The following is a 24,250-nucleotide window of genomic DNA, read 5'->3' on the forward strand; positions in this document are numbered from 1 at the left end:
ATGGAAGCGCCAGATCCGTCGCATGACAGATACGAACAGCGCCTGGTGGACCCCATTGATTGTTCTGGAGTCCGTTGGGCTTCGCTCATGCATGCCAGCATTTTAGGGGGGTGAAATAGCGCCAACATGCTGGCCTATTTTGTCCCCTGTTCCCTAATGGAACCTTCACACAGATGTGGACACAGCCGTTGTTGGTTTTAAGGGGTACATCCAGGCTTTGGAAATTGATGGCCTATTCTTAGGATAGACCATCAATATCAGCTTGAGAGGCATCTGACTCTTCAGTTGAATTGGACAGAGGTGCGATACCTTGCACCGCCCCGACTACATGTACAGCATTCAGTAGTATGAACCAATGTCCTGATTGATGGAAATAATGAAGAGGCTGCAGTGTTTGCCAGAGCGCCACTGCCCCCTCAAAGAGTTGATTGGTAGGGATGTTGAGAGTCAGACCCCTGGTAATCTAATATTAATGGCCTAGGGATAGGCCATTCATTTTAAAAGCCTGTATAAGCTCTATATAACTTGCCAGTGCAAAACACAGTGCAATCTGCGGGTAGCATGTTACAGAGCAGGAAGAGCTGAGCAGATTGATATTTAATTTTGTAAAACTTGTAATTTATACATTAAAGGCTATGGGGGAGATTTACCAAACTAGTGTTAAGTAGATCTGGCTCAGTTTTCCATAGCAACCAATCAGATTCCACCTTTCATTTTCCAAAGAGGCTGTGAAAAATGAAAGGTGGAATCTGATTGGTTGCTATGGGCAGCTAAGCCAGTTCTACTTTACACCGGTTTGATAAATCTCCCCCTATGTTCACATTTGTGGCAGAGGTTCTAGAAGGTGCTTCTGTGACCGTCTTCATAAAAGAAAACATGAAGTACAGCTACAAGCAGCTATAATTTGCCTGGTAAAATGTTGGTATTCATGCCAGACACCTGCTGGTACAGAATACCGAAATCCTTGCACAGATGTGCACTTTGCCTCAATCTCTGCTCTTTTGGAGTTCATTTGTACACAGGGGCTGTCTTATTAGTGACTGATAGCTATCTATGTATACACACTTGAGGGCCCTTTACACGGGGTGAGAATCCACCAGATAATCGCTAACGAATTAGGAACACTCATTAGCGATTATCTAGCGGTGTAAAGATGCTGATGATTACCTGATGAACGCGTGAAACAGCCTCTGCTGCTGGCAAACAACAAGTCTCTATAGGGACGAGCAATGGCATAAGCGATCATTCCTCTTAGGCCTCATGCACACGACCGTTCCGTTTTTTGCGGTCCGCAAACCACGGGCGGCCCATTGTAGAAATGCCTATTCTTGTCCGCAAAACGGACAAGAATAGGACATGTTCTATTTATTTATTTTCACGGGGCCACGGAACGGAGCAACGGATGTGGACAGTACACAGAGTGCTGTCAGCATCTTTTGCGGCCCCATTGAAGTGAAGGGGTCTGCATCCGAGCCGCAAAAGCTGCGGCTCGGATGCAGACCAAAACAACGGTCGTGTGCATGAGGCCTTATACTGCGGAGGAGATCACTGCATGTAAATCCACTGACGAGCAGGCACTTGTCGGGAAGTAACATACCCTTCCCGACAATCGCCTGTAAAATTGGCCTGCGTAAAGAGGCCTTAACATAGAGAATGCCACCAATCACCGATAACACCCCCCGCGTACAACTGAAGTCAGTCTTTCCCCACAAAACCACATATCACTCTGTCAGTCCCTCCAGCTCTATAGATTGCACTGCTTTTCGTGGCGATGGGACCACGATGCAACCAATTTGATAAGACAGGTGCCCATCTATTACACTTTTGCCCTGAAATCAGTCAAACTGGATGTTTTCTGATGGGCTTCGACCCCGATGCCCTTTAATATCCACTGTATAGATGATGCTTCTGTCTTCTCAGGGCGGAGTATGGTGAAGCCAGTGCGGTTTCGCGGATCCTCACTCATCTATATAGGATTATTCTTGAAGGATATGGCTGCTGTTAGTTTTGGCCTTGAAGCAATACATGCTAAATGAATTGTCGACGCTTGCTGACAAGTGGCTGTTCTTTTGCAGGTTGTGTGGGTTCAGCCTGTTTAAACAAGCACTTTTGTTTCAAGTGACACCGTGCTGTTTGCTTAATGGATGATCAAATAAAAGACGAGGGCTCAGGAATCAGGACACACTGCTGCGTAATACTTCTCATATTAGATTAGCTTACTGTAACATTATCTGTTTAACGTTCCTACAGACAGACATGCACACAAAATGCCATTATATTTACTGAGCTTAGGCTGAGTGTAGACACAAAGATTAACCCTAGATGTCTCAGACAAGAAACGGCTATATTCTGCTGATTTCTACTCTCTTTTTTTCTAATGGAAAATGTATTTCTGGTGTTTGTGGTTACCTGCGGGCCACCCAAACGTTTTACGTACTGTAGCTATCACCCAATAAAGCCCCTTTTGGCAGGGTCTACTGATTATAGGAGCCATAAGGGCCCTTTTACACTGGGCGAGAAATTGGACAATTTTCAGGGACCTTTATTCCCAATAATTGGCCTATGTAAAGGTGCCACCAATCACCCAAAAAGCAAAACAGTGCTATTACACCAGCAGATGAACCCACTGCACTACATGCAGCGATCTCCTCCACAGTATTGGGAAGAGGGGATTGCTAATGCCATTGCTCGTCCCCATACAGAATCATTGAGTATTTGCACTATTTAATAGTAGCACACATTTAATAGCGGCTGTGCTGGATATTGAAGCTTTGTCCCATTCAGTCGAGTATTGTGAATATTAATCACTAAAGGGGCACATTTATTAAGACCGGTGTTTTAGAGGCCAGTCTTAAAAAAACTTAAGCTGGCAGTGGTTCCGCTGAAGTTCCGCTAAAGAGGCCCCGGCCTCTTTATAACTTCAGCAGATCCTCCGCCAGTTATAAATGTAAGACAGCTTCCTAGCCCTTACATTTAGACCTCTTTCTACGCCTGAAACAGGCATAGAAAATGGTAAATGAGACGGGCCTGTCACGGCCCCTTTTTTAGACCTGATGTGAATGGAGCGAAGTCGCAGATTGCGGCGCAACTAGCATATTTCAGCTTAGTAAATGACCACCTAAGTGCTTTACCAACAGGTCTAATTCCTCCTGAATTTGTCGCTACATTCTTACCAAGACCAGGTTGACATCGGCAGTGGAGGTTCCGTCACAGATTCTGACAAAAAAGAAGGAAGAAATCCCGCTAAATGCAGCAGTATTTTGTCCGGCAAAAGAAGCCACTATAGTAAATGGGATCTGTTGAGTGGATATATTAGAATAAAAGCGCATATGTCGACATAGCCTATTTTTTTTTAACCCTTTCTGTCATGGAAATGTGTGTTGATCACATGTAAACCTCTATCGGAGTTAAAAAAGAGACTGGGTGTTGCCATCATGTTCACTATCTATAAGCTTTTCAGTCTAAAAGCGCACTTCAGACTCAATGTTCTGCAGTCTTTCTTAGTATTAGATTACCTTTTCCCTGCTGAAGATGTTTTAAAGGGAACCTGTCATCAACTTTCTGCTGACCTCACTAAGGGGCCACATAAAATAGTGACAGAAATGCTGATGTCAGCGGTGTGTCACTCATGAGCTAAAAGTAAGTGGTTGCTGAGAACCAGCATCATAATCATTGCAGCCCAGGCCTTGAGAAGAGTCACATCTACCTGAGAAGAGTCCTGGTTATACATAATCTCCTGCCCACCTGCTGATGATTGGCAGTTCTCTCCTAGAGAGATGGGGGAAACTAGGTAGAAGCCGGTCAGTCATCAGCAGGAGAGCAGGAATTCATGGATAACCAGGACTCTTCTCAGGTGGCCGGGACTCTTTTCCAGGTCCAGTCTGCAATGTTTGTGATGTTGGTTCTCGGTAACCACTTACTTGTAACTTATAAATGACAGACCGCTGAAATCAACTCACCTGTCTCTACTTTATACTGCTGTTAGTATGGGCAGCATAAAGGTGATGACAGGTTTCCTTTTAAAGAAGATTTACTCCAATGCAGATTATTGCCATTCTCATCAGCCGAGCAAGACATTCCTAATATTTACACTGCTTTACGGAAGATCTAAATTCCTCGTCGGTTAAAGTGCCCCAAGAAAAAGGTGTGAGACACTGTGCATGTCATAACAAAACCTGTGCTGCAGACTGGCTGGCAAGTATCTAATGTTATCTGAGGAAATCCTTACATCACAAAATGACATGCATTAATCATGTTAGCCTTTTATGGGAATGTAGAGGATCCGATTAAAAGGCTACTTTCACACCTGCGTTCGGGTGTCCGCTCGTGAGCTCCGTTTGAAGGGGCTCACAAGCGGCCCCGAACGCAGCCGTCCAGCCCCAATGCATTCTCAGTGGAGGCGGATCCACTGAGAATGCATCCGCCTGCCAGCGTTCAGCCTCCGCTCCGCTCAGTGAGCGGACACCTGAACGCTGCTTGCAGCGTTCGGGTGTCCGCCTGGCCGTTCGGAGGCGAGCGGATCCGTCCAGACTTATAATGGAAGTCAATGGGGACGGATCCGCTTGAAGATGACACACCATATGGCTCAATCTTCAAGCGGATCCGTTCCCCATTGACTTTCAATGTAAAGTCTGAACGGATCCGCTCAGGCTACTTTCAGACTATTTTCTAAGTAATAATGCAGATGGATCCGTTCTGAACGGATGCAAACGTCTGCATTATCGGAGCGGATCCGTCTGATGAAACATCAGACGGATCCGCTCCGAACGCTAGTGTGAAAGTAGCCAAAGACGTACGTAGAGCTTACAAATGTGGATTGAGTTTACACAATGGGAAAAAGCAAATATGGAGTGACATTGTGAATGGCAACAATTCCTGTATCCTCATGATTTATTTGCCTAGGTTGTTATGCGTTTTTTTTCGTGATGCCAACTTCCCATGGACTCTCATGTAAACTGCTGGCATAAGGTGGTGAAATATTGGAACAAGACCCACAAAAACACTTGCTTGTTGGCATACTGTACATAACAAGGTACTCCCCTTCCTTCCCTGTTGGTAACTTGTCCTGGGATGCCCCTGTTTAAAACCATTCCACAGGTACAGTTTATATTACGTTACTCTTTTTGTACCAAAGTTATATATACCTATAAAAAGAGCCAAAATACACAAAATATGTATCGAGAAACTACAACATCATCCCAATTACATAGATAAAAGGAGACTAACAAGTAGGAACGCGCACAAGAAGAAGCATCTCTGGGAGAGACCATATAAATCAATATAAAGACATAATAAATGGCAAAAATGGTAGTCCTACTATAGTGTTCACATAGAAGACTTGTATTAGTGCAATCAATAGCACCTCCATATGAATATACCTCCCAACTGAGAGTAGGTGTACGGGCAATATGAAATTGTTATAATAGCTACATGCATATACTTATATCCATCCTAAAGAATAACTATCAACCATAGTGGTCTCCGGTCCAGATATGACGCAGACTCCACAGCGCGCTTTGGCACAGCCTTTGTCAGGGGGTTGATCCTTAAAGGGGTATTCCCATCATCATTTTTCATACTTACCTGCGTCCAGCGCGACGTTCACTTCCTGGATTCGGCTGGGCTTGATTGACGTCTTCTCCCGGCTGGGCCACGCTTGCGCAGAAGACTGAAGATTTTCTCCCGGCCGGGCCGCGCAATGTCCTGAACGCGCACGCCGTCGCGCATGCGCCATGGTGACTTATTCCTGGCCTATATAGTACAGAGTCGGCGTGCATGTTCACGGCTCTGTACTATACTGGCCAGGAAGAAGTCATCATGGCGCATGCGCGGCGACGTGCGCGTTAAGGACATTTCGCGGCCCGGCTGGGAGAAAATCTTCAGTCTTATGTGCAAGTGCGGCCCGGCCAGATTCGACAGGCGAGAGGTGGCCGTAACCAGGGGAGACGAAAGACAACAATCAGGCAAGGGGGAACTTATTTTCTCAAAAAGGGTGGGAATTGGGTAATAAAATGTATTTACAAAAATGATCACTGTCAAATCATTAACAGATTTAACAGTGATCATTGAGATGGGAATACCCCTTTAAGGCCCCTTTACACGGGACGATAGTACAGCAGATTGTTGAGAAGGAAGCGTTCCTTCGCGACAATCTGCTGATCGCTAGCAGAGGAAACCAGTCCATTTACATGCATCGCTCTTCCTCATAAGGACTTATTGTTTACCGGCAGGAGATGGTGTTTGCACGGCACTATCTGCTGCCGGTAAAAGAAAAATTGCGCACAAATGATAGGGTAATCGGCGGTACATTTACACCACCCAATCATCGCTAAAGCATGTTACTATGAACGCTCATTAGCGATAATCTGTGCGATTCTCGGCCCGTGTAAAGTGACCTTAAGTTATAGCCCAGTGCGGAATTCATTGTTCTACTGGTTGTTGCTGGAAACAGTCAACAAGGCTGTTATCATAAACACTGCAGGGTCCTTTTACATGGGCAGATTTCTGCCTGTAATGAGCACTGATCGGCCGTACAGCGGGTAAGGACATTTTACATGGGCAGATAATTGCGTCATTACCTGATTTACGTTATTCTCGGCAGCTCATCACCCATTTACACAGAAATATGTGCTTTGACAAACAAGCATTATTACAACTGCATAAAAGATCACATCAGCCAAAAAACAAGCGTTTGCTCATAGGTCACCTTATCAGGAGGAGGTCTACACAAGGCAATGATCGGGCGATCCTATGAACATTTGTCCCCGACTTCTTATAATGTAGCGTGACAATTATAGTATTTTTTTTTTTTCCATAAGAACAGAGCAAACAGTACTTACTTACAGATTTCCACTCTGAAGCCAAACAAATGTGAATGTAGCTCTGGTCTAGAATACAGCCTGTAACTGAGAATGACCACAACATAAATAGTGCAGGAACCAGTCCCATCATTTCAACAGTGGCATCTTGCGTAATGCAAATCGTTATTGCTCCGCTTCTAGGACACTTCACGTTACGCTGACTAGAGATTGGTTGGAATAACGTGAAGTAGGTATTATCATGAGAACATATTCTGATATTTAGAAGATATGGAAGCACTGCATCAAGATCCTGGTACTTAATACGCGATGCCTTTACAAAGCCAGACAGAGATCCATGTGGGATCGGTCAAAGCCTGATAGCCATGTTCATGGTGGTCTTAACACATGAGTATTATGCGCTCCATCATCTGGAGATGTGACTCCGGTAAAGAGGACATGTACATATGTGTATGAGTTAAGTCAATATGTTGTTTTTGGAGGAAGAATTTGAGGCATTTAGCAGATTAACTGAACAATGTGAGCTGTGTACACGAGAGATCAGCAAACTGACAGTGCCGAATTGCTGGGCACTCTTGTATATACACTTACTACACGTGTCAGTTTACTCTAGTGACTAGAGTAAACTGACACGTGTAGTCATGTTAATGTTGCAGCGTTGAAGGAGATTTAGATATTAACTGATAAAATAATTGAATAAAGTCATTGTGATATTTCACTTTCTGGTAGTATTCTGTCACCTGATGATAAAGCAGTAGCATGATATGGTCTCTGGCATATGTCACTGGCTATCAATACCAGGTTGGTGGTGGTCCAACCCCCAGCACCATGCCACTTAGGCTAGTGATGTGGCTTCTTCATTGTTTACCAGGCACAGTGATGTACATTTGGTATTGGCTGTGAATGGGCAGAGCTACATGCAATACCACGCACAGCCACTACAGAATCTACGGCACTGTGTCTGGTCAAGCGCCATGGTTCCTTGAATCAGCTTATCATCGGGATGTCAGTAGTTAGACCCCCAGTGATTTGATAATGATGACATGACTAAGTCCTGGAAAATCCCTTTAATGTACTCGAGTAAGCCTACATTCACATCTGGCATCCTGGACCGGCATAGCTGGAAAGTTCTGCACACTGTTGGACCCCATTAACGGATAGTGCTGCACACCGGCGAGGATCTGGCAGCTTTCCGGCATGAGAGCCAGGTTTCAGCCATCAAAACCCCTTTCTTTTAAGGGTTTATGGCCGAAAGCTGTCATTTCTCCCGAAATCAGATGGTTCCTGCCTGATCCTGTTACAGTCTATGGGGTTGGCTGGCTATGCTGCATCTGGAGAATTCCGGCAGGCTGTTCTTTGCTGGAACAGCCTGCTGGATTCGAGATGCTGCAGATGTGAATGCACCCTACGTAAGTTGTATTTTCTGTAGAACATGTAAAAGGAATTCAAAACAAGGTATTATTTCCAATGCAATCTGTAGAAACTGTCTGGGAGATACCTCCAATATTCTGTCCTCAAGATCATTTGAGTCACTTCTGTAAAATCTTTTCTAACTTTCCTGAACGAATGGCATGAACACGAAAGAAACGAGGAAGTAATGGAATAAAATTCTAAAAAGAAACAACATAAAGGAACATATAACATTCACCTTAACAATTACTTGGATTCAATTATTCTATGGTTCATATGGTCCTGTCGTCAGTTTAGTAAGCTGGTCACCACCTTGACATCGTTGCCAAAACCGCTGTGCAATCAGTTGCCAGAAATACTGAGACTACAGGAGGGGGAAGAAAGGCCAAATTTCAATGAAAGGACTTGATTCAGAAAGCTAAGTAGCCGGTTTCTCTCACAGCCAAAGTAATCAGCTTGGCAGCTGAATCAAAGTGTACACTAGGCTCATTGTCTAAGGAGCACCAAAGGTTGGATTTTCTTAGAAGGTCAAAAAAGTTAATTTTTATGAAAAAAAAAAAAGAAGGAACTGAAATAAAGAATGTGTTCATTTGGTGGATTTATGTATCTGAAGAGTGGCTTTACGTCTTAACATCTGGCCTGTGTAGTCTATCCAAAAATATATGTTTTCAGCCGTAATTGGGCTTCATTATACTCAGCGTGGTAGCCTTAATTGTATTATTTTTAGAAGAAAGCAAGACTAGAAGAAGGATGGTTCAGTATAATTTGGACAACTGTTGAATGGTTGTTCCTAGTGATAATCTTAGCATAGTTACAAAGCGGTGATTCTTGTTATAATATTGTAACCAGACATATTGTAGGATTTTCTTCCGTAGGGTCATTGGTTATTACAAAAAGGATGAAAGCATGCAGCATAATCGTTTTCCGATTGGGATCCACAGGTGATCTACATTTAAGCCCCCCCCTCTAATTATACATATTGGATTCTTTGCTCTATGAATTGTATACAATGGGTATTCTACAAGATGTCTAGGCTCTTATTCCAAGAATAGGGAAAAAAAAGACTTCGTTACCAAGCCAATTTACAAACCAAGGAGCTGCGTGTTATGTAGCCCATGGAATAGAAAGAGGCTGAGTTCACTAGTGCTATGAATGCCAGGGGAGCATAATCAGAAGCACAGATACAATTAGCCAGGCCTGTCTTTTATGGAAGCATCATGTTAGCACCGCCGCTGGTAGACAGCTGCACATATTGGCGGTTGAATGGAGCTGAAATGAATAACATGACCTGTACTGAAGTCTTCTGAGAAGTGAAGATTTATGCCAGAGGATTGGCGGTGTTGCTGTAAGTGCTAAAGGGTCAACTAGATTAAGATAAAGGGACTCTGCAGTAGAGCCTCTGGGGGGATGACTTGTCTTTGAAGCAGGACCAGATAAGTATGTTTCCCGGATGAGGCAAATAGAGCAATTAAAATAACTTGCTTATATTTGTTGCATTTTGCAGGCATCTAGTTATTTTCCTCTAGATGTTTTTCCTAGTCAACGCCATGCAAAACCATTCAAAACTAGATGGTTTGCTGTGAAAACAGGACTTCTCCTGACATGTCTGTATTTAGCAACAACTTCTATTCCCCATGTAATCTTATGTCTCTATGTTGTGCCATTCCCCTATTATTCCTTCTAGAAGTTATGAATGAATTGCCAACAGTCTGCAGTGAAGGTCCAGCTGGGCGTGTGTCCCTGCATAGACTGAGACTGGCAGCACTGATTGGATAGAGTCAGACTGTGCAGCGACATCCCCCCCTTATCCCGCTGGTAACACCCAGCTGGACTTTCTGGAAAGATTAGATGCTCCAACATTTTTATTACATGGGGAATGCAAGAAGTTGACAGACATGTCAGGAGAAGTTATAGGCCGTCTTTACCACAATGGTGTAAACCACAATGATGTGTGAGGGTCTGTTCAAACAAGAGGTCAGGGGAAGGCTGTGAAAGCTTGCTCATATGGTGCGCTTATGCAGATGACTGGCATTTACATGTAAATCAGCCATGCTTTCTGTTAAATGCTCCAGAACATTTAGATGTACAGCGTACCCAATGATAACGTAATATCACTGTGAACCTGGCCTAAACCACGAGCATGCAATATTTAATAACAGCTCCTCATGAACAATATCCTGATATATAGAGATAACGGGATTCTCTCAGCTCCTTTTCATCTGTCCAGCGCCATGTAGATGACTGACATAGTCACTAGAGCACACCAACTTTTGTTGCATAGATGGAGGTTGTGGCACAGAAAATGAAGTGGCAAGTGCCCATTGAGCAGTCCTGGGCACGGCAAGTTCCCACACCCTCCTCACCCAGTCTTGATATGTTCTTCACCTCCCTATGTAGCACAGCCCTGCACTGAAATCAAGGGCTACAGGGAGGACACGGGTTGGCACCAGCCACTTGGCACTTTCCCCTTCATTTGCACATTGCTTCCAACTTTGCTTTATGTGTCTCTGAACTTCTGTTCATAGATCAAAAAGCGTGCCCTAACAGCTACTTAAGTCATCTACAAGGCGCTTGGAGTACTTTGATTGAAAATTTGCTGACATACTCCATTTTTTGTTGGCCGTAGACATGAAGATGATTGTTAAGGCTACATCCATGGTGAAGGAACAGAATATCGAAATTGCTGGGTCCGGATCTGTAATTGGATCCACATTCTGCCAGACAAAATAGCTTTGCATGCAGTGATGTTTTGCCCGGCAGAGTGCCGACATTCACGCCGGCAGATCCTATCACATTGCTGAGGATCCTGTTGTGGGACGTATTACAGTGTCCAGCCAGTTTTAAGACTGATTGTAATAATTCAAAAATGATGTACTAATTATTAGAATAAAACTTTGATAACCATTAGAGTAATAGTATATGTGTTTCTCAGTAGCCTTGTGTAACTAGAACGCTATAGGGACATCAGCTGGTTAAATAAATGTATATGACACCCTCATTATATAGAACTTCTAATTTCTTTCTGCCAATCGTGCGTTGGTGATCCAGAGATGCTGTAATGATTAAACCATTCACCATCTCTCAGTAAAGCCTGTCTTGCATGCATCAATTGTTTCTCAGCTATAGCCAGAAAATTCTTGTGAGCCTACCCCTGGGTGCACAGAATATATTTTTAAACCACCACTTACAGATATTCGCCTCAGTGCACAATGTGCCCATTGTAGTTATGCTGGAGCAAGTCAATTTTTCCTAAGTACCGTGCCATTACATTGTAAAAATAAACATTTTGCAGCTCGCCAAAGAAAGCAATCCCGAAATTGATTACAAATGTTTTTATGTAACAGTAGAACCCCTTGGCCTGGCCAACGGCAAAGCCTGAGCCTGAATGCTTTAAAGCAATACGGAAATGACTGGATGCACAAAATGAAATTAGAATGTGAATAGAGGTTTATTTAACAGGCCGGCTTGGTTTTAATGAGCCTCAGCAAGCATTCCAATCCAGATAATGTGCAGCTACTCAGTAATGGCCCGGGCTCCTCAGCATGAAATCTGCATTTATTCAGATCCCTCTACAGCATTTACTATGAATGGAAATGACCTGCCACTACTAACATGCATTATTCGGCCCCCAGTCTTGGGCACTTTTAGGAAAGCTTGAGTCATAAGTATGTCAAAGGCCTCTTGAAATTGTTCCCTGACAGTGTTAAGAGTCAGCATCGTAACAATGTTCTTAGTATTTGGGGTCCTAGGTTAAAGGGAACCTGTCACCTAGAAAATGCATATTAAATCGCCAGCAGTACCTTATTGCATTACTGATTATAAAGGTTTCTGTGTCTATTCTGTGCAATGCAGCAAAAGTTAAAAAAAAAGACTTTTATTCAACAGGCCACGCTATGTAAACGATAGTCTTGAAGTCAAGGAGGCAGAGGCTTTCTCGCCTGAAGTCAATCGCGCCTCGCCCCCTTTACCCCCCCCATAGCGTTTGATTGATAGGATTTCCTTCACTACTGGACGCTTGAATGTAGTCTTGCGCGTGCGCGGTGTCCCTGCAATACCGACGCCTGCGCATTGTTCCATTCCGCTATGAGGATTCGGGCATCCTATCAATCAAGGGGGCGGGGCGCGCTTGACTTCAGGCGAGAAAGCCGCTGCCCCCTTGACTACAAGACTATCGTTTACATAGTGTGGCCTGTTGAATAAAAGTCTTTCTACAGACACAGAAAAGACACAGATACCCTTATAATCATGCTATAGGCTGCAATAAGGTACTGCTGGCGGTTTAATATGCATTTTCTAGGTGACAGGTTCCCTTTAAAGTATTGAGCAAATATAGTAGAAATCATTCAATGACAACCAGTACTGGGCCATGAACATTGGCAGGCTCCTTAAGCACAGTTATTATTTCAATTTGCTTAATTTCAATTATATTTGTGAACTTTAGGAACTAAGATGAGGACATTGTAGTTTCATGCTTTACATGTCACAGTCTATTTCTACAGTTTCCGCCTCGTCTATTGGAACTTTGATCATATACTTGAAGGCCAGATGGTACTTATCTGACCCTTCAATACAGAAGACGTTACTTAACAGCCTACCTGCCCCACTAGTTTTATTCACTTGGCCCCATTCCTATTTGTTTAAGTACAGTGGGGCTTCAAGCAAGCTAGTTGTCAACTTGTTGACTGTGGACTCCTAACGGAGATCGTATTGGTGTCAGAATTATTCCTAGTTCAGTTGGTTAGGATATTAGAACATTATGTTGGGTTGTTCTTGACCTTGGCACCATCTTAGCTGAGACTGCTTTTGAATAAAATGTTACTATTGACTAATGGTTTCCTTTTTTGTTTCAGGTGAAACAGGTGGTTTCTTGGATTCAAATGAGCCTTTGGGGCAAGTGGACAGTCATGACAGACTCATGCCAACTCCTCGGGGTAAGTGGGACAGTTTTAGATATGTGAATAAGTTGTCATATAATAATCACCACCTGCTTAATCAACGTTAAAATATCTGAATAAACCTTGTATATTAAAATGTCATGCGACGTGTGCACTATAATAATACACCTGCACCCTATATTTATTTATGTTATGCACTTACATAGCGCTACTATATTCTGTAGACATTAGCATCCAACTGTCCCCAATAGGGCTCACAATCTAAGGTCCCTATCAGTATGTCTTTGGATTGTGGGAGGAAACTGGAGTACCCGGAGGAAACCCACGCAAACATGGGGAGAACTCCATGCAGATGTTGTCCTTGGTCGGATTCGAACCTGGGACCCCAGTGCTGCAAGGCATCAGTGCTAACCACTGAGCCACCATGCTGCCCCTGTATGAATATGATTTACATTATTGTGCGATGAGCACAACATTTTGGGAACAGCATGTGACACTTTTTTATTCCGAGTTAACAGGTGTGATAAGTAGAGTGTATAGTTCATCTACATGTCCTTGACAGACAGAAAAGTAATTGGTTGGAGAGTCTTTTTCTGAGTCATGAATGTTACAGTATACATATAGTCATGGTGGTGAGGTTCAAGCTTCCCCTTCTTTTCACTTTGTGGTGTTCTGGAAAACTAACTCTGCTACTGAAACATCTTGATGCAGACCACATTCAGAATTAAGAGACCTCTGCATCATTATCTTGGCGACAATCAAATACACTCCAACGTTTTCACACCCATAACCACAATGTTCTGGAAACTAGACACCCAACCCCAAATATGTTTCTACACGCACTAACTACCATTAAATATAGAATGAGCAGTGCAAGCGCTTACATTAAAAGTGAGTGGAAATCAGTGTGGAATTTACTAGTACTCAAAATGTACCTAGCTAGTGATTAATAGACAATAACATGGAGAAGTATTTAAGACCAAAATATACACTTCATATACTTCTGTTAATTGCCCATTGTAATCTTGGAACTACAAGAAAGCATGGGTAAACCTGGTGGTATCTGAGTAACATTGAGAGCAGAGTTGTAACTTGATTCACCTATGTCCCAATGCAAAATATGTGACAGAGCTATTTATGGTCTCCTAATAGGAGACAGTTGGACCTTTTTGGGCCTCTCAGACTTCAGATTCCATTGTGACCTTCTGCACACCCTATATGTTATATATATCATTCTCCATGTGTATATACTGATGAAATTAAACTCCACCATCAGAGCCAGAAATTCTCCAGTAATTTCCCTCCGGACCGCAGGATGTTTTTCCACTGCAGTGAGTTATGGTGTAATGCTTGGATCCAGTTGGCCAGACCACTGCCGGTCAACAAGATAGGCCATAGCCTAGAGATAAGCCATAACTTGCAGCAGTTAAATTACTTCTCAGGAGTAGAAAGAAAGATATGCTTTTTTCCTATGGGCACTGCCTGGTTATGTAGGTCATAACTGGCACATACTTTTGATTGTTCAAATAGATGTTGTCACACAGTTTGAGGAGCAGTGGTTCATATTATATCAGCCTGGCCCTTTAATAGCCCCTGTCTACCTCTGTGGCCACAAACCAGAGCTTGTGCCGCAGTCCGGCCAGTACATGGCTGAGTAAGGAAGCAATTAGTCAGGACTGTTTTCCTGGAGAAAGTTGTTTATCCTCTGGAAAGAGACTTCTTGCTTCTGCTGTTGGCATTTTTTCACCTGGTTTGGGATTAATATCTTTTCTTCATAGTAGGCAAACAAACAAACATTCACTTCTTTGTATGGAGCAGACCACATACTCTGCAGGCACCACTATGAGTTGTAATATGGGTTGACGCATTTATGCTTTCACTAACACTGTCTATATTTTTTTTTATCTATGAATGCTTTTGGTTGTGATACAATCAGGAAATTCTGGATAGCCATGCAGTGTTCAGTAAGACTAATCTTTATTTATACACATGGATTTATCTATTCAGTGAGTCTGTCTAAAAAAGTCATGTCCTTTAACGTTAGTGGTTACATTTTATACAGTAGAAAGTTCTGTAAGGGAGATTGTATCCATGAAAAAAAGTCTTTGGCTAATGCAACCTATGCTTTCAGGAGTCCCTGCCAGAAAGAAATTCCACTGCCTATCACGTCTAAAGTCTAACCAGTGATACTAGGCCATGTGTCTGGCTACCAGTTGAGATGTAATATAACCAAAAGGTCCGTTTTCATGGAAGAGTTTTACAAAACACTGACAATTGATCAGATGAATGGCCATTCTCATTAAAACATATGGAACTGGTGGCAAGAACTTACCAAATCTGTGTGCTAGACAGTGACATGTACTGTAAAAAGGCAACAGGCTTTCCTTCAATTAAAGTTTATTCATCATGTCATTTCTATTAATTTTTTTCTATATACAGTAATCTTCCATTTTCCACTGATCCTGACATTCTGACACTGTACTGTGCCGTGCTCTGGACTGATGAGAAATGACCTACTAAGTGCCCATTCACAGTGGCTAACTGAGCAGGCAATTATTGGAAATGAATTGCTTGTTGTCCTCTCATTAGAGGAGGTGAGAGCTGCATTCACATGCAGCAATCATCTCCTCTGTATAGGGTTTAGTGATTGCTAGTGTGATACTCGTCCCCATAGAGTATCTACATTTATGACACAGCATCATCTGCTGCCCATAAACAATGGTTTAGGTGACCACATCAGTGACGCGTTCAGCCAGTGAACGGGCATTTGCTTGTACACCATTACACTGGGCAATTATCAACATGGGAACGCTTATTCCTGATGATTGCTCAGTTTTTTGGCCCCTGTAAAAGGGCCTTAAGGCTGGGTTCACACCTGAGCGTATTCGATAAGCGCTTTTTACAGGTGTTTTTATCGGGCGTTTTTGAGGCGTATTTTGGGGCATTTTTATATTTTGGAAACGCGCGTAGTACACGCGTTTGTGTGATTAACCACAGAGGCATCCAATGAAAAACTGCCACAATACACGCGACAATACGCCCCAAAGAAGCTCCTGTACTTCTTGGGGCGTAGGGCGTTTTACAGCGCGTTCGTACGCGCTGTAAAACGCTCAGGTGAGAACCATGCCCATAGGGAAACATTGGTTTTTGCCTGTTGAGCGTTTTACAAAGTGTAGGAACGCGCTGTAAAACGCTCAGGTGTGAATCTAGCCTAAGAGACAGCTCTGATTAAAAAGAAAGATAGTGGATTTTAACCTGTTGTCTTCTACTGGGGTTACACATAGATGCATCCAATGGGGGGGGGGGGATTTATCATTAGGGGGAATATTTGAAGTCAGTTTTGCTTGAGTCTGTGTTGGAGTACTTTGTGCCACATTTATCAAGTGACAGGTTGTTTGATAAATTTGTCTTGTCCTTAAACCCAACACCTCTGTCTAGAGTAGTGTTACTTCACTTTTCCTACTCCACCCTCCTCCTGTAGTCAGATTGCGACTTATTTGCCACTTTTTAGGTCAAATGATAAATCTAGAGTGAAACTCATTAACATAGCTAACCACACCAACTTCTCCACCCATATTACAAAACTGGAGTGAGTGGTGTAAAAATGCAAAAATTCACAAAATTTTGCACAAATGCATGAAAAAAGTCTAAAAATTTTGCACAAGCGCTTACATTTTGTGCAATTGAGTGCAAGAAAAGTCGCAAAAGCCCTATTTTGCGACTTTTTAGTAACATAATACATAAGGCCGAAAAAAGACATTTGTCCATCCAGTTCGGCCTGTCATCCTGCAAGTTGATCCAGAGGAAGGCAAAAAAAAAACCTGTGAGGTAGAAGCCAATTTTCCCCACTTTAGGGGAATAAAAAATTCCTTCCCGACTCCAATCAGGCAATCAGAATAACTCCCTGGATCAGCGACCCCTCTCTAGCAGCTATAGTCTGTAATATTACGTTCCAGAAACACATCCAGGCCCCTCTTGAATTCCTTTATTGTACTTGCCATCACCACCTCCTCAGGCAGAGAGTTCCATAGTCTCACTGCTCTTACCGTAAAGAATCCTCTTCTATGTTTGTGTACAAACCTTCTTTCCTCCAGACGCAGAGGATGTCCCCTCATCACAGTCAAAGTCCTGGGGATAAATAGATGATGGGATAGATCTCTGTACTGACTCCTGATATATTTATACATATTAATTAGATCTCCCCCTAAAGTGAATAACCCTAATTTTGATAATCTTTCAGGGTACTGTAGTTGCCCCATTCCAGTTATTACTTTAGTTGCCCTCCTCTGGACCATCTCCAGCTCTGCTATGTCTGCCTTGTTCACAGGAGCCCAGAACTGTACACAGTACTCCATGTGTGGTCTGACTAGCGATTTGTAAAGTGGTAGGACTATGTTCTTATCACGGGCATCTATGCCCCTTTTGATGCAACCCATTATCTTGTTGGCCTTGGCAGCAGCTGCCTGACACTGGTTTTTGCAGCTTAGTTTGCTGTTTATTAAAATTCCTAGATCCTTTTCCATGTCAGTGTTACCGAGTGTTTTACCATTTAGTATGTACGGGTGACTTGCATTATTCCTTCCTATGTGCATAACTTTACATTTGTCAGTGTTAAACCTCATCTGCCACTTATCTGCCCAAGCCTCCAATCTATCCAGATCCCTCTGTAGCAGTATACTGTCCTCTTCAGTGTTAATTACTTTACACAGTTTAGTGTCATCTGCGAAAATTTATACTTTACTATGCAAGCCTTCTACGAGATCATTAATAAATATATTGAAGAGAATAGGGCCCAATACTGACCCCTGAGGTACCCCACTAGTGACAGTGACCCAATCTGAGTGTGTACCACTAATAACCACCCTCTGTTTTCTATCATTGAGCCAGTTACTTACCCACATACAGACGTTTTCTCCCAGTCCGAGCATTCTCATTTTATATACCTTTTATGTCGTACAGTGTCAAATGCTTTGGAGAAGTCCAGATATACGACATCCATTGATTCGCCGCTGTCAAGTCTAGAACTTACCTCCTCATAGAAACTGATTAAATTAGTTTGGCATGACCGATCCCTCATGAAGCCATGCTGATATGGCGTTATTTTCTTATTTCCGTTGAGATGCTCTAAGATAGCATCTCTCAGAAAACCTTCAAACAGTTTACCCACAACAGATGTTAGACTTACCGGCCTATAGTTTTTGATGCCAGAATTCTGGAGTGAAGGTATGATAAATCAGGGCCGATGTGTTTGACCAGCGACCTTATTGCAATTATTTCTTGACATCAGTAGCCACTGTTGGTAAAGGCTCTGGCTTCTGTGACAACTGGTTGAAGCAGGACAAGCATGTATGAATAAAAGAATGCAGAAGTAGAAGGTAGATATTGGTTTTCATAGAAAACCATTATGTTCTCATAAGACTCCTGTACACATACTATTGTCAGCCAAACCTGCTGATTTGACAGTGCTAGCCTGCAGTCTAGCATGTTTTGGGAGGATCTGACTCAGATGAAATAGGGGGAGAGAAGGATTGGGGGTAGGCGCTGTCAGAGGTGTCTGGCAGAGTCTTTCTCTTTTCTCACTATTAAAAATACATATATGCTTGGCTGAACTGAACGTGTATGGGGAGTTAGGAGAGGTAGCTGAATGAAGGTGTATGGGCATGAAGACAGTGTCACAGCAGGCAGGACCATGTGTCATGCTCTTATATCACAAGTCTGCCATGTTGCCTTCTGAGATTTAGCATATGCTTGATGTTTGCTAGATATAGTTTGAAGACACATGGTTTATTAAGGATAATGTTGGTTATATATGTGTTAAAGGGGTTGTCCTGGCTTTTACTATTGATGACCTATGCTCAGGATCAATATCCATCAATATCAGATCGGCGGGGGTCCGACACCCTGCACCCCCGCTGATCAGTTGTATGAGGAGTTGACGCGCGCAGTACACACATGCAGTCTCCCTTCCTGTCCGCTGCTGCGGTCTATGGTCTTTGCCATAGACAGCATCAGCGGACAGGAAGAGAGAAGGGAGATGGCACGTGCGCACTGCGAGCGCCGTCTTTTCATACAGATGATCGGCGGGAGTGCTGGGTGTCGGAACACCACCGATCTGATATTGATGACCTATCCTGAGGATAGGTCATCAATAGTAAAAGTCAGGACGACCCCTTTAAAGTGGTTGCCCTATCTGGACCGTTATGTATAATATCAATAGGATATGCCCTAAATGTCCAATAGGTGAGGGTTCTGCTCCTATCTTAAAAATGGGTCGTTGTGTGAAAAGATAGGATGCTACTCATGCAGTCAAAGGAGAGAACCACACGTTAGCTTTGTCCTCTTCTTTCACAATGTGCCCCTTTCTTGAGATGGGAGAGGGTTCCAGAAATGGGATGCACAACTATCAGACATTTATAGCATATCCTGTAGTTATGCCATAAATGTCCAGATGGCGCAAACCCTTTATTTCCCTCTGTTTGGCATCTTCATGCGGTTCTCCCAGCTGACATATCGATGGTATATCAGTTGATTGGTGAGGTCTGCAGCTGTAAACATGATCAGAATAATTGGGATTTCCAGGTCTCCCTTTCTCTATTGACATGTGGCCACATATGTGGACATATCTGAGTTCACTTTGCTCAGTGCTATGGAGAGGAACTGCACACACATACACATACAGCATTTTCGGGTTCCTCTGTGGTTCTATTGATCTGAACTTAAATCACTATAGTGTTATATGACCTAAGCTAAGTTTAGAAGAAACAAGAGGGTCCTGATGTTATGGATGCATGTGTGAAATCAGCCTACTATAAGGAAGTTAGCATAAAAACATTTAAACCTTCAAGAGAGACACATAAAATAAATCAGGAATAAATGTAGAGACATGAAGGGAGGCGCCATATTGTATACATGCATCTCATAAGGGAAATCCATCCTATATCTGAGGTCACCTCACAGCTAGATCCTGACCCCTGTTCATAAGATTTCTTTACCAGATCGCACATTTATTGGCACCTAACACTTTGGTCTTCCATTTCACCCTTGGAAATAACCTTCAAAGACCCTTCATTGCTGCTACCCTTCTGAATGTCCATTGTGCTCTAAAGATGGCCAGCTGTGTGGAGCCCATGCTTATTCCATTAGCACAACACATTTCAATCAGCTGCTTTTGTGTCCCACACCAGGCAATGAGATTTTCAAAGACAGATTTTAAGTGTTTCTACAGAACTGAAATGTCCTATTTAGACTGCTGGCTCAATATTAAAAGATTTAGAACCCAAGGCTTGACTTCTTTAAAGGGAACCTGTCATCATCGTTGTGCTGACCGTACTGAGGGCAGTATGAAGTAGTGACAGAAATGCTGATGTCAGCGGTGTGTCACACATCAGCTAAAAGTAAGTGGTTGCTGAGAACCAGCATCATAATCATTGCAGAGTCAAATCTACTTGAGAAGAGTCCTGGTTATCCATGAGTTCCTGATCTCCTGCTCTCCTGCTGATGACTGACCGGCTTCTACCTAGTTTTCTCCCATCTCTCCAGGAGAGAACTGCCAATCATCAGCAGATGGGCAGGAGAGCAGGAGATTATGGATAACCAGGACTCTTCTCAGGTAGATGTGACTCTTCTCAAGGCCTGGGCTGCAATGATTATGATGCTGGTTCTCAGCAACCACTTACTTTTAGCTCATGAGTGACACACTGCTGACATCAGCATTTCTGTCACTATTTTATGTGGCCCTCAGTACGGTCAGCATAAAGTTGATGACATGTTCCCTTTAAAGGCTATAGACACCATCAGAAACATTTTTGGTATGTATGTTTAATGGACTAAAGCATTTTTGTGACAGGTTTTTATAAAAAAAATTTGCTTTGTTTGGCTTCTGCAGCTTTTATGTGTCACAGTACATAGCAAGCTGAAGAATGCTGTTTCACAGTGAAGTCTGTCAGATTTGCTAACAACTCGGTCTCAAGCCCCTCTCCTCAGTCATCTCCGTTGCTGGTTAATGACCAAATCAAAGTTCAGATTTTTATTCTATATGAATTATCTATTTGCTTCCGTTCAGTTCAGGATTTGATTAATTATTATATTATTTTCTATATAATACCTCTGAAATTAATATGTGTAGTTCTTTAGAAATATAGAGTTCATTTTGCATTAGATGGGAAGCCACAAGTGGCTGGACTCTGGCCAAATTGAGTTATACTTAATTAGGGGATCAGTGTTAATCATGCATAAGACAGCTTGCTTGGGCTTGCCTACTCTACTTGATGTTAGGGCTTGTTCACATCTGCATTGAGCTTTCTGTTCTTCTGTGAGAAGAACAGGAAATTGGAAAAGAAAACATGTTGTGGTCATCCTGGTTCCTTCAGTTATGGTTGCATTACACCAACAGAATATCTGACCAATCAGACCAATAGCTGCTGTGTATAACAAGATTTGTGTGTGTAATTGGCCATCTGACCAATTATTCACCTTTCGCGCCACTTCTGCTCCAGTCCTGCCTAAAAATGTGACATGCCAAGTGCCGGCACATCACTGCTACTGGCCAGTCAATGACCTCAATGGTCAAGTGCCATGCCTGCACATATCATATCACATTTCCGACCAGGCTGGGTCTAGAAGTGACCTGGATGGAGATGTGCTGAGGAACTGGACGATCATAGCAGGTGAGGGTTTTCCTTTTAACACACACACCGTGGCTGGCCATCCTAATTTTCTTCGGGGCTGGAAAAAAAAACTTTAATGTCAGCAAAGAGACAGCGACATTAAAAAGAGTGAGCGGGGAAACTGACCCACCCAACTTTCCGGGCAAAAAAACAAGTAGTACAAAAACAAGTAGGCAAGAATGGAAAGAGGGACTATGGTAGCCAAAACTAGTACACATCCAAGTACGATTGATAAGGTCCTGTGTAGTCACCAGTCAGTTTTTACAAAATAGGATATGTAAAATGATATAATAATAACACTATAAGGGTCTACCTTTATAAAACACAGTGCTGTGTTCTTATAGAGATAGACCATAAACAGTAAGAATATGAGATTAGTAAAAGTCAGAGGATTTGAATCAGGAGAAAAGCATCAGAGTCCAGGAAACGGTTACATTTATGTGATTTATGTGAGTTGCACATCTGGAATATCTGTATATTGCATTCAGCCAGCCACTGTAAGTTGTTTTTTACTTAGGAATTTGTAAGACTCGTACAACATGCCCCTTAGCAGATCCACAAATCAAGGCATTACTCCTGAGCAAATAGCTTATGTACTGTGACAGTAGAGTGGCACACAGCGGCACTGAACATTCAGACGTCTGGCCTCAGTAAAAGGTCAAGGGGAGGATATTCCTTTCAGTGGCGTTACTACCGGGGAAGCAGGGTAGGCGGCTGCTTTGGGGCCCGGGCTGACAAGGAGACCGGCGCCCGGCAGGGTGTCAAGTTTCATCATGATTATTTAATAAGTTTTTCAGTGCCCCTTCACATACACTGGCGTGCCGGAGACATTTGGGGCCCGGCCTGTCCCTTCCATCCCCCCCCCCCTTTCCCGATGCATCTTACTGCCAGACAGCCAGAATCAAGTCGGTCCAATCCGGCGTTGTTCTAAATAGACCCGCCCACCAAGTTCCAGTCCTGCATAAGGTAACAGCGTGCGCTAGCCGGGCCCGGAACAGAGGAGCGCTGCGCGGGAGTCGAGACCAGGACGGAACCTCACGGGTTGCGGACAACTGCGGCGGTGCCAGTGACAGTCTGACAGACTCACACACAGCACTAGTCTGCCACATGCCACTGCCCAGTAGCTCTATGCCCACTGCCACTAGTCTCAGACTCACCCCATCGCCCTGTCTCGCCACTCTCTCTCTCTGCCAGCCAAGCCAGTCACTCAGCGGAGTCAGCGACCTCATCCTTAACCTCTTCAGCCACCTCCAACCACCAGTTACTAGTTACCATCTAGAGACTGGCCTTGGTAACTTATGAGCTGGCCTGATATAAGTTATACATCTTATTAAATAAATCATACCAGCTGTACATATATAATCATATAAGAAAATATCCAGGTTATATGGCCCATATCACTATACTTTTCTAATCCTGACTGACTGTAGCTTTTGTACCCTGATAAAGAAACATTAGCGGGTAATGGATCACATCCATGACCATTTTGCAGCGAAAGGTCCCTTTACATGGGATGATGTACAAGCAGATTGTGAGGAAAGAAGCGTTCCTTCCCGACAACGTGCTGATTGATAGCGGAGAAGACCGATGAGGAGGATTGATCGCTAATGCCATCGCTCTTCCCCATACAGACTCGTTGTTTCCCAGCAGCAGATCGTGTTTACATAGGATTTTCATGCTGCATTAACAATGAAATGCTCGTTCATCAGGTAATCGGCGGTACATTTACACCACCAGATCATCGCTAATGATCGCTACCATAAATGCTCGTTAGCGATGATCTTTTCAATTCTTGGCCTGTGTAAAAGGCCCTTTAGTGCAGGATCCGTGTGTTTAAAGAGAATTTGTCACCAGGATCTTTGACTATTATCTGCAATAATACATGAGTGCAGATCACAATTTTTTATTTCCTTACTGCCCCCTTTCCTCCACTGTTAAGGTCGATTTAGACTTCCTGATTATTGGGAATGACCGTTCCTACGAATGCTCGTTCAAGACAATCTGCCCATCTAAATGCTTGTTCATCGGGTGTTCCTGTTGTTCGTGCAGACACATAAATTATCGTTTCTGGGAAGCAGATTGCTGTTTAGACCGCATGATCTGAATGTAGCTGTCTGAGGACTAGCGATGGCACTAGCGATCCCTCGTTCTCCTACCGTGTAGGTGATCGCTGCATGTAAAGACAGCAGTCTCCTTCACTAAACGAGCAGCCGACTGTCAGGAAGAACACTTCCTTCCCTTTAATACTAAGGATGGGATCCTGCCTTAGGCCCCATTCACAAGACCGTATTTTTTATTCACTTCAATGGGGCCGCAAAAGATGCAGACAGCACACCGTGTGCTGTTCGCATCCATATGTCTGTTCTGTGGCACCTTCAAAAAAATATAACATTCCCTATTCTTGTCTGTTTTACGGATAAGCATAGGCATGAGCCCTAATAGTGTAATACAGCCATAAGGT

The 24,250-nt window shown here is 43.2% G+C and overlaps 1 protein-coding gene across 1 annotated transcript in view; it reads left to right on the forward strand.

The window, feature by feature from the left end:
* Positions 1-24,250, forward strand: part of ROR2 (receptor tyrosine kinase like orphan receptor 2) — a 160,133-nt gene that overhangs the window by 102,043 nt on the left and 33,840 nt on the right. The window contains exon 2 of the mRNA XM_040416940.1: positions 13,079-13,159. Coding sequence (XP_040272874.1) covers positions 13,079-13,159 — 81 coding nt within the window. The remainder of the gene's footprint in view (positions 1-13,078; positions 13,160-24,250) is intronic.

Source organism: Bufo bufo, chromosome 2 (genome assembly GCF_905171765.1).
Source record: "Bufo bufo chromosome 2, aBufBuf1.1, whole genome shotgun sequence".
Lineage (NCBI taxonomy): Eukaryota > Metazoa > Chordata > Amphibia > Anura > Bufonidae > Bufo > Bufo bufo.